This window comes from Octopus bimaculoides, chromosome 16 (assembly GCF_001194135.2).
Source record: "Octopus bimaculoides isolate UCB-OBI-ISO-001 chromosome 16, ASM119413v2, whole genome shotgun sequence".
NCBI classification, from domain to species: Eukaryota; Metazoa; Mollusca; class Cephalopoda; order Octopoda; family Octopodidae; genus Octopus; species Octopus bimaculoides.
This window is the reverse complement of record NC_068996.1, coordinates 54,982,789-54,995,079: the sequence shown is the minus strand read 5'-3', so window position 1 is coordinate 54,995,079 and position 12,291 is coordinate 54,982,789. Positions and strand designations below refer to the sequence as shown.

General features: G+C 35.5%; 1 protein-coding gene across 2 annotated transcripts in view; it reads left to right on the top strand.

The window, feature by feature from the left end:
* Positions 1 to 12,291, top strand: part of LOC106871178 (ubinuclein-2) — a 54,751-nt gene that overhangs the window by 14,482 nt on the left and 27,978 nt on the right. For both annotated transcript variants that reach the window (XM_014917510.2, XM_014917509.2), the window contains exons 2-3: positions 5,333 to 5,431; positions 11,371 to 11,481. In XM_014917510.2, coding sequence (XP_014772996.1) covers positions 5,333 to 5,431; positions 11,371 to 11,481 — 210 coding nt within the window. The remainder of the gene's footprint in view (positions 1 to 5,332; positions 5,432 to 11,370; positions 11,482 to 12,291) is intronic.

Sequence of the window (12,291 nt, the reverse complement as noted above, 5' to 3'; positions counted from 1 at the left end):
TTATCATCAAACTCAACTGGACATCCTGTTCGATCTTCATCTTTAAGGCTGAAATCTCCACTTCTGAATTTTGCAAACCATCTTTTGCAAGTTCTTTCATTCAAGTATTCTTTCTCATAAACTTAGTGTATGTTTCGAGTCTCTTCGGCTGCTGAGTTTCCTTTTTTGTACTCATAAAGCATTATGTGCCTCAAATGCTCTTCGGATACTTCCATGTTAGAAAGAAATTTTAATTCTATTATTCTGTAAAATAATATTTAATTAATTTAAATGTACACAAATGCATAAAAATAATTTTTAATTCCATTAGACATTCTAAAATATTATTAAATTTCATTCAATTTTTAAAAAGGTAAAATCAGACAGAACTTATGGGACAACCTGATATTATAATCCAAAATTATTCCTTAGTTTCCAAAGATTATCAAGACATCTGTGTGTGTACTCTATTTATATACTATTTTACTTGTTTCAGTCATTTGACTGTGGTCATGTTGGAGCACTGCCTTTAGTTGAGTAAATCGACCCCGGGACTTAATCTTTGTAAGCCTAGTACTTATTCTATCAGTCGCTTTTGCTGAACTGCTAATTCACAGGGACGTAAACACACCAGCATCAGTTGTCAAGCGATGGTGGGAGGACAAACACAGGGACGTAAACACATATACATACATACATATATATATATATACATATATACGACGGGCTTCTTTCAATTTCTGTCTACCAAATCCACTCACAAGGCTTTTGGTCGGCCCGAGGCTATAGTAGAAGACACTTGCCCAAGGTGCCATGCAGTGGGACTGAACCTGGAACCATGTGGTTGGTAAGCAAGCTACTTTATTTCAATAAATTTCGCCATTAACAGCGTTATATAGAGGGGACAGACAGACAGACAAACATAAAGTAGCTGGACATTAATGATATGAGGGTGATAAGGATGAAACAAATAATGAGAGAGGCACCAGCGCCCGCCGACTGATAACCCCTCGAAAACATTGTTCTTTTTTTCCCCCCCTTTTAAAATTACAATTTTTACACAATTTCAATATATTAACAATTAAAAATATCATAATTTTCCTCATTCCACCCCTCCACAAGCAGATATGCTGCCCCTGCCAAACAAGTGTCTATTGTTAGGCTTGAATTTGCGGTGAGGTAAAAGAAATCTTGGTGGTTATATTTTTCCGTGACTTTTGTCATTATGTTGTCATTTATAACCTGCGGAGGCCATGTAGACCTACTCGCAAGCTACTTACCACACAGCCACTCTTATGCCTACATATATTATATTTTTCATAAACACATTCTTTCATTGGTTTTAACCTGAGGCTGTAACCACACTGGGGAATTACCATTAGTGTTAGTATTTGTTTTAGACTCATTTCCCTGCCTTCTCTCTGAAATCAGTTGAAGTAGCAAGTTTGGACAGAGTTGCTCTTTGCATTTCTTGCTGTGGGCTCATCAGGTCTAAAAGATTAAAAATTTGTCTAAGTATTCTTTAATATCTGCTTCTGGATCTCTGGTGCTCTTTGGCAAAGTATTGAAAAGTTGTGGGCCTCTAAACCGTAGGCTGTAACTACTGTATTGTGTCCTTACTCTCTTTAGTAGGCAGATAGAGAGGGTGAGATCTTTGGTACTGTGCAGTGTAGTTCAATCCAAAGTTTGGTATAGCCTTCTTTACCAAAGTTGGGGGCTAAACTTTGTAGGATCTTCCCTGCGTGCACACACACACACACACCGTTGCATGTCCTTCATGTCTTCTCTCTGGAAAGTAGTCTTGGCTCTTTTAGCCTCTCCCAGTAGCTCATCTGTTGCATTGAGGCAATCTTGGTGTAGTGGCATTGGCTTGCCTCTAGTTTTGTTAAGTGGATACTTTTTGGCAACCATAATTAGGAGCAGTAACATAAGTGTCAGAACATGAATGTTCTCCATAAGGGCAACATGGTTTCATTTTTCTGTTCTGAAGGATCTCGGGATCCTACCAGTCAGTTGCCAGCACATTATTGCCATCGTAGTAATATGCACATGGAATGATGCATCATTACTCATGTGGATTCCCAGGTCACACACCAACTTTGACACTGAGATTGCAGTACCCTCTGTCTTTTGTATTCTGTTTGTGGTTTGATATTGGAGTGCTTGAAACTTGGCAGAATTGAACTGCTTGTTTTCTTCAACCCACTAGTATATTGTATTTGAATCTTTTTTATAGTTTTAAAATATCATTTAGGTTCTGGTCTGCTTGTGATGTTTTTGTATCATCAGTGTAGCTGTTGAGTGAGGCTGTCTGGTTTAGCCATTCCCCTAATACCAAGGTCATGCAGTTTGTGATATATCATCCCATGACATTTAATTCCGCATGGACGACAAACAGTAAATGATGTTGTGCATATGTATGTGTGTCTATACGTCGTTTGGCAGAATCGTTAGTGTGCTGGGCAAAATGCTCGTCGGCATTTTGTCCGTCTTTATATTCAAATTCCACTGAGGTAATTCTTTGCCTTTCACTCTTTTGGGAGTCGATACAGTACTAGTTGAACATGGGTTGATGTCATTGACTTACCCCCAAACTTGCTGGCTGTGCCAAAATTTGAAATTAATATGTACATTGGCACAATATTACACGTGCAGGTAGGGCTATGTGGTCAAGATGTTTGAACCCCATTAGTGGTATGATCCCACTGTGTGTATGTTATAGGCTGATGTTCTTTACTAAAGCTGATGAGGATGAACCGTGTGTGTGTGTATCTGGATGCATAATTCTCCCTTGCCTATACATCTACACACACACACACACACACACACACACACACATATAATTAAAAACTAAAAAAAATGTTCATAAACCACTCTTTGTGAAGACTCTTTGTCATCCATGTCTCTTGTTTGAATGCTAAATCAGAAGTAGATTAAACTTTGAGTAAGCCTTCAAAAGCCATGGATTTTCTCGCCGCATGTATGAGTAGGAGTTTTAATTTCATATTACTGGGACCAAATTCTCCCACAAGTAATGTCAAACAATTTTTGGAAGTTTTAAATCCTAGTGCGGATTTTTCTTCTTGAGAAATTAGGTTCTAGCAAGTGTACACTCCCTGAAAACTGCAGCTAACAATTTTACATTAAACTGAAGAATTATCCAATACTTTTTGTGGAGTACATTATTCTTCAACAAGAATGCTGTTGACACATTTGTACATAAATACAGACAAAAATATGTGTGTGTGTGTATGTATCTATAATTGAGGGGAGGGAACAATGTATTTTATCTCTTTATATTTTAGTTTGCATTTGGTCTAAATTTTTACATTTTTATCTACTCATTTAACCTTGTAATTTCCCCTAACTCTAAAAGTCTGAGTTGTTTCCCCATAACTCTTGTCCTATTCCTTGAACTATTTCTTTGTAACTAATTTCTTTAAATTCACAAAGAAGCCTATTTTCCCCCGCAAATACCAAAATACCTTTTCTTGCACAAGCTTAAGTCAAATTTTCAAAAAATATAGAGAATAAAAACTGTAAAAGTTGATATGTCTTTATTGATGTTGGGTCTTCTTCAATGTCTAAAAACACCTAGTAATCTGAACTGCAAAATTGTATCTCTGACAAAACTACACTTGTACATATCATATGAAATCCTTTATTCTAATCTTACATTACTGAATCGTGACTTTGAACTAGTTTCTAATTGCAGGCATTGTGCAAAGGGTGTAGTGAATCTGTGTATAATTATTACCACTAATAATTCTAAATCTGTGACTACAAACCCCTCCAGATTCAGATTTTATTTTCATATGCCTTCTAAGGAAGCTAGTAGGATGCAAATTTCTTTACTTTCATGCATTTGATTGTTAAAGGGAGAGTTTGATACATTTTTGTTTTAATTGGAATATGCTATCTAGAGATTAAGCATATGTGGAGTACAGCAAACCTTTTGGATCTATTTCAAAACGGGGGCACCAGTTTTCATTTATGTTTTAAGTAGTGTTTTTGGTACCGAAAGACTTTCAAACTTCGTATACTTATCTATTTTGTGTTATAGAACAGAAAAAAATTTTTGTATTCGGATTTATTTCATGTAAAAAATTGTCTTATTTCGATAATTTCTACTAATCACTGACGTCTATTCAGTTGAAAACAGTTAGCACTGTAACGGTGTATATCGTATTAATCCCCTAACCCTAACTAGACTGTTAACCGTAACCCTAACCCTAACTCTAGAATCCGAACTCTAAAATTGTTACACACATAGATACGCACAGCGTAATTTATTATATAAACAATATATGCGTATAAATTACGATTGAACCGGATGAAATATGTCACAGGGAATAACATTTTTATGACCGCCCAGCAGTAACTCTATTCAGCTGAATAGACGTCCGTGATTGGTTGAAATTACAGAAATACGACAACTTTAACATGGAATAACTTGCGATGTACGTTTTTTTGTTAAGAAGACTAAGAGTAAAAGATGTTTTATATGACACATTCTACCAGTGTCCCAAGTTTCAAAGTGTTTCGTTAGTGTTTCGTTAAGAAAATACTGGTGCCCCCGTTTTGAAATGGATCCAACCTTTTCAATGGAAAAGCTCTGAAATCCCATCACTCCACAATGATATTGAAAAACTTTTCAACATATTCATAGAGGATATTCAACCTATTATCCTCCCATGCTACTAGAAATGTTCTCATTTTGTATATTCATTAATATTTTTATCATTACCTCTACTCAATGTTCCTCATTATCAATTCATCTTCGTTCTCTTTTTTGCCAACATTATTCTTAAAATCTGTAAATTCCTGTATCAGTTTATATTAATCACTGTGAATACAACTATCATTATTAAATATGACAGAAAGGCGGAGGGGGGAGCTGGCAGAATCGTTAGCATGCCGGGCAAAGTGCTTGGTGGTATTTTGTCTGTTGCTACGTTCTGAGTTTAAATTCTGGCAAGATTGACTTTACCTTTCATCCTATTGGGGGTTGATAAATTAAGTACCAGTGAAACACTGGGGTCAATATAATCAACTAGTCCCCTCCCCCCAAATTTCAGGCCTTGTGCCTATAGTAGAAAGGATTATAGTATAATGAAAATTATCATTGAATGCACTGCTTATTGTAGTTTTCTGGAGATTTTTTTTTTTTCATTATTTCCTTCCTTTTTTGGAATTCTGTGAACACAATTATTTTGTGTAATCCTTTTTTAAGATGAGATTAGATATATGAAGCTTTCATGATTTATTGTTCGTTTTTTTTAATATTTGTTTATGTTTTTAATAAATTAAAAAAATAAAAAACTTACATTTCCATTTAATGTACATTTTCCAGGGAGATTGTAAAAATACTGACCCAAATGATTTTGACCTTGAAGATCAGAATGAAAATGAAAGATTGGTGGCTTTAGCAAAATCCTTTGAAGAAAGATATGTGAGTATCTATTTACCATTTTTATTTTTTAAATATTAATGTATAGATGCAGGAGTGGTTGTGTGGTAAGAAACTTGCTTCTCAACCACTAGGTTCCGGGTTCAGTCCCACTGCATGGCACTTTGGGTGAGTGTGAACTACAGCCTCAAGCCAACCAAAGCCTTGTGAGTGGATTTGGTAGACGGAAACTGGAAAAAGCCTGTCGTGTGTGTGTGTACATATATGCATGTGTACATATATGTATGTATGTAGATGTATGTATCATCATCATCAATTAACGTCCGTTTTCCATGCTGGCATGGGTTCGGCAGTTTGACTGAGGTCTGGAGAGCAAGCAGCTACACCAGGCTCCAGTCTGATCTGGCAATGTTTCTGCAGCTGGATGTCCTTTCTAACGCCAACCACTCCAAGAGTGTAGTGAGTGCTTTTTACGTGCCACTGGCACAGGAGCCAGTAGGGTGGGCCTGGCAACAATCGTGTTCAGATGGTGCTTTTTATGTGCCATTTGCACAGGAGCCAGTCAGGCGGACCTGGCATCGACCATGTTCGGATGGTGCTTTTTACTTGCCATCGGCACGGGAGCCAGCCAGTGGGCACCGGCCCCAGCTACATTATTGGTTTCACTTGACTCAACAAGTCTTCTCAAGCATATCATATCGCCCAACACATCAGGAGTATTCTTAACAGGGCTGGACATGCGTAGCTGCAATCTCACTTTAGTTGCCGGGCCTTCTCCATCACAGTGCATCTACAAAGGTTCCAGTCTCCTGTCATTGCCTTTATGAGGCCCAATGTTCGAAGGTCATGCTTCCTCGGTCTACCTCTTCCAAATGTTCTTTATACAGTTAGGGAATGACACTTCCTCACACAGCTGTTCTAATCCATACGTAACACATGACCATACCAGCACAGTTGTCTCTCCTGTACACCACATCTGCTGTTTCTTACGTCCAACTTTTCTCTCAGGACGCTCATACTCTGTCCTGTGTGAACACTGACATTACACATCCAGCAGAGCATACTAGCTTCATTTCTTTCAAGCCCACGCATGTCCTCAGCATTCATGGTCCATGTTTCACTGCCATGTAGCATGGCAGTTTGCACATATGCATGTTATAGTCTACCTTTCACCCTGAGTGAGAGGCCCTTAGTTGTCAGCAGAGGTAGGAGCTCCTTGAACTTTGCCCAAGTTATTCTTACTCTAGTCACTACACTATCAGAGCAACCACCCCTACTACAGACTTGATTGCCTAGGTTACAGAGGCTATTAAGTACATCTAGTTTCTTCCCCTTAGCATGTGATGGAATCTGTTTTCTGTACATCTTCAGTGTTTATTGCCCCAGTGCATCTGCTACACAAAAACTATTTTCCCGGTTAACCTTCTTTTGATATTGCTGGACCTTTTATGTGTCCGTATGTATGTATGTGTATGTATATATGTGTGTGTGTCTGTACTTGTCCCCCCACCACTGCTTCACAATCAGTTGGTGTGTTTACATCCCTGTAACTTAGCGGTTCAGCAAAAGATACTGGTGGAATAAGTTCTAGGCTTACAAAAATAAGTCCTGAGGTCAATTTGTTTGACTAAAGGCTGTGCTCCAGCATGGCTGTAGTCAAATGACTGAAACAAGTAAATTAATATAAGCATGGCTGTGTGGTAAGAAGCTTGATTCCCAAGCACATGGTTCCAGATTCACTTTCATTGGATGGTACTTTGGGCAATTGTCTTCTACTATATCCCTTGCTGACCAAAGCCTTGTGAGTGGATTTGGTAGATGGAGAGTGAAAGAAGCCCATTTTATGTGTGCATGTCTTGCTCCCCACCCAATAATCAGTGTTGGTTTATGTCCCTGTAACTTAGTACTTCAGCAAAAGACATTGATACGAATAAGTACCAAGTTTAAAAATTCATACTAGGGGCAGTTTGTGTGACTAAACCCTTAAAGATGGTGCCCCAACATGCCCACAGTCAACGCATGTGAAAGATAAAAGATAAACTGATAAACTGTGAAATTATTTCTGAAATTGTAGATATGAAATGCAGTTATCTGAACTGACCGTGAGTGTGTATGTGTGTGTGTTTTAAAATGAAAAGGGAGATTCACTAGGGCTGGTGGCACAAGGACCTGATACCACCACCCTTCTATTCTCTATGTTTGCCTGGGTAGATTTTGAATATTGTCAGCCACAATGGTCTTTTCCACAAAAGACTTTATGAGAATTTAGACACTCCATAGACGAATCCTTGAGTATTGGAATCACCTTAATATTCTTGGGTTTTATTCTCTCCAGCCACATTATTTGTATAATGGGGAAAATATTCCATTAACAATGTATAAATGATGGTATCATTTTCACAACTCACTCATTGTATCATTCCCATGCCATATAACTCACTCTCATGGCAAAAATCAAATAACATCCTAACACGATTTTTTTTATCTCGACTGGTCCAGCCTTATTATTCACCGTTATTCTAAAGTAAATCAAAGGAAAAAAGACAGATCATCAACACTGGGATGCCATTTAACAAACAATGGATGGCGTGTAATGTTTTTAAGATATGACTTAAAAGGAAGACTATTCAAAGTGGTGGTTATTAAGTTATAGATTTTGACCAATAAGGGCCAAAATCTATCTTCATTATCCAAGTTAAATGGTATAATTTGTGTGATTAAATAATGCACTTTGCTGTACACTATGTTAATGTTGCTTACTGTTTTTATGAATGCATTTGTATGTTTGTGTATTTGAATGTACATGTGTATGAATATATTTGTATATCTATACAGATGTATTGCATTGTTATACATTGTAACGTGAACTTGTGGATGATGTCAGCCATACATATCAGCATAAATGTGATTTTATGTATATAAGCGTATATATACAGTTGTTCTTCAATTTGCATGGGAAATTAATTCAATGAGTCTTGGTGAAGATTGAAATCCTGTAAGATGAGAGATATATTTAATATTATCACAAAGAAAGAGACATTAATAAAATTAAATCATTTATTGAAATGGAGATGAGTGATTACCATGTACATACACACTTCCCTTGTTTCTATAGTGTTACTACATACATCTGATGTGTGTTGTAATTTTATTGAAGCTCCAGAGATTATATTCGTTTGCATTTTTGGTTTCCTTCATTTCTTTTAAATAGTTTAATCAAACATTTCACAATACATTTCCTGAGGGGGAAAAAAACCCATTGTTCAATCTCAAATGTTTCACATGAAAATGTAAAAAATAATTCTAAAGAAAGTGAGAATTTAGAGTATGTTCTATCTCACTATGGAAGTGAAGAAGTGACAAAATAAATTGAAAGAAAAATGGAAAAACCACAACACATGATGATGAGCTGTGTGTGTGTGTGTCTTTTACTTGTTTCAGCCATTAATCTGTGGCCATGCTGGGGCACCACCTTGAAGAATCTTAGTTGAATGAATCAACATCAGTTCTTATTTTGGCATTCTTTCATTTCTAGCAATAGACTTGTCAGAAATAACAGCAGTTTTGTTCATTAATTTCTGTAAAGAATTCTCATTTTTTAATATACACGTACATACATGCATCTTTTGTGTGTGTGTGTGTGTGTGTGTGTGAGTGTGTGAGTGACACTTACACACACACACACACACTTGCACACGTATACAAAAAAGATGTATGCATATGTATTTATGTATGTACATGTATATGAAAGATGTGTGTTTGTGTGTGTATGTGAGAAAGCAAGTGAGTGCTTACATATACATGCAAAAAATGCATACATGACAACACACACCTCGCTCACTCACACTCTCTTTTTCTCTCTCTCTCTCTCACACATATTCATGTCCATTTCATATACATGTACATACATCTTTCACTTTCTCAACTTCCTGCTTGCACTTCAAAGCAAATATCGCATTTTCACGATCTTCTCTTTCAATTTTTGCTCACCCCTCAAAGAAGAGTAAAGAAATAAAAAAAAAAATTTACGGAAATTAACAAACAAGAACAGCTGTTTTTGACAAGTTTGCTGCTACTAACAAAAGAATGCCCTCATTTTTTAAAGCCTAGTATTTATTCAATCACTCTTTTGCTGAACTGATAAGTCATGGGGATGTAAACATACCCAACACTGGTTGTCAGGCAGTGGTGGGGGACAAACTCAAATATGCATGTACACACACAACCCGAAGCTATAGTAGAAGATACTTGCCCAAGGTACCATTTTCATATATATATATATATATATATATATATATATATGAAAGAGTAATTGCCCCAAAGTAAAACTATGTTAACCCTTTTGATGCCAATCTGCCTCTGGTTTTGCAGTACAAATGTCTTGTTTTCATAAGTTCTGAATTAAAATCTTCCACCAAACCTTAGTCACAATTTATGTTCCTAACACTAGCTGAATGATAACTAAGTTATTTTACTAAATTCTTTGTTATATCTAAAATTAATTGAAAGAAACACAGAACATCTCAACAGAAATATGGTAACAAAAGGGTTAAAATATATCCTAGAGAAACAATCCGTAACCCTTTTTATACCAACCTGACTGAAACCACCTCTGTCGCTAACAAAGATAACTTTCTCTGTTAACCTTCCTATGATACCACTACGCCTCTTCTGAGTTTAATTTTATAACACAATATCTGTGATTTAAAATATTTGGATAATGAGTTTTGTTAAGAAAATAAAATTTAAATAATACAGTACTAAAAATTGGAGAGAAATGTTTTATCCCTAAGTTTTTCTTGCCTTTTGTATACTTTTCCAGGCTTAATTATTGCTTGTTCTGTACTTTTCCACGTTCATTACTTCAAAATATTCCCAGATTCTGTCCCTACATTTTTCATCCTAGTACACTTTTTTTCCAGGCAACACTTCTATAGCCATTTTTGCATCTGCGGCAATGTGGTTACAAAGACTATTGTTATGTTGGTTCGGGGTTCAGTCATGCTGTGGGTATCATTTTGAAGTAGTGTCTTCTACTATAGCATTGGGCTGACCAATGCACTGTAATTGGAATGGGTGAATGAAAACAAGTGGAAGGTTGTCTTGTTTGTGTGAATGTTGATTCCATGTATCTACTTTTAACACTATTTGGACAAAATCAGTTATGTTGTTTTTGTTCATCAGAAAAACAAAAATTGCACAGTTGAGTGTTTTTCTTGTTGTCCACATATCAGGGCGAGTGAAATGGAAAATACTTGACTTGTAAAATAATTAAGGGATAGCAATAGGAAGAGAGTCTGGCTGACTGTATGTAAGTTTTTGTCTAACCTATTCCGATGTGGATGAGAATGATGAACGAATAGACATATGTATGTGTTACCGTTCATCATTTTAATGTCCACTTTTCCTTGCTTGCATGGGTTGGATGGAGTTTGTTGAAGCAGATTTTCTGTGGTCAGATGTCTTACTCATCCTATATTTTCAATGATTGGAAATGAAGGACATCTCTTTTATGACTATTACACTAATTTTAAATGTCAAGGCAAGGTGAGATACACGCAATGGACTTCTTTCAGTTTCTATCAATTAAACCCACTCACAAGGTGCTATAGTAGAAGACAATTGCACTTCCAGCCATGCAGTAATACTGAACCTGAAACCATGTGGTTGAGAAGCAAACTTCTTACCGCACAGCCATGCTTATGTGTGATATATTAGAATACTTAAAATTTGTACACTCAGAAAATTTTCCTTCTTTTAAATATAAGTTCATGTACAAATGATTTCGATTAATTCAAAAGGAAGTTTATTAAAATTGCCCTCACCTTTTTTCTCTCCCAATCTCTTTTTTTCTTTCCTTTTATTTCTGTTTAGTAAATTTATTGTTAGAGACATTACTAGTGAATTCAATGTTTTTACTAAAAATATTATTGCATAGTTAATATGTATTAATTTTTATTTATTTATTTTTTTTTTTTCAGGGACCCAAGCACAATAAACCTCAAAGCAAACGGCTTGATGCTATCCAAGATTTAGTTGATCTTGGTGAAGGTTATGATGAAACCGATCCCTTTGTGGATAATTCTGAAGCAGTGAGTATATTTCTCTGAATAACTTGATTAATTATTAAAATATACTTTAGATATTTTTTAGATCAAGTAATCTCATTATACTGACTTCTATTTTGTAATAGATTTTGAATTAATTAATATATTACCAGAAAAATGGATTTTTCTATTAATTTAATCTACTTTTAGGGAATTTTTTTATACAACTTAACATTAGTTTCAGGAACGTTGGTGATACTGATCTTGTTAAAGAAAATAAGGATACAGTAAAAAAAACAATGAATATTTCTGTAAACCTCAGAGATTCATAAAGTCTCTGCTTTAGAGTCAACAGTGTTAATATTTCTGTAGAAGAGAGCAGAGTTATTTCGAATCATAGGGAAAGAAATACCTAAGTGGATTTGAACTCGGTTCATGAGTTCAAGGCTCAACTCATTATCTTCTTCCTCACATCAGTTTACTTTTTTGAAGGATGGCATATAAAATTAATCTTGAAACAGTCTAAATGGCCATTTGTGGAATTATATTTAACCCTTTCGTTACCATATTTCTAACCAAATTACACCCCTTATGTGTTTCAATTAATTTCTAACATAATCATAAATTTAGGCTGGTTTCATTAAACAACTCTAACTTTTTTATTTATCAACATATTAATGTGATTTTTGGAAGATAAATTAACGAAAGGTTCTCAACCAATTCTATACCAAAATTTTTGTCACAAAGTGACTTTAATTACAGGTAAATACAGGTAAATTCAACAAAATATAAAATTATTTAAATTTTTGTTCAAACATCGCTATAGAAAATGGGTTATTAGCTAATATTCAATTG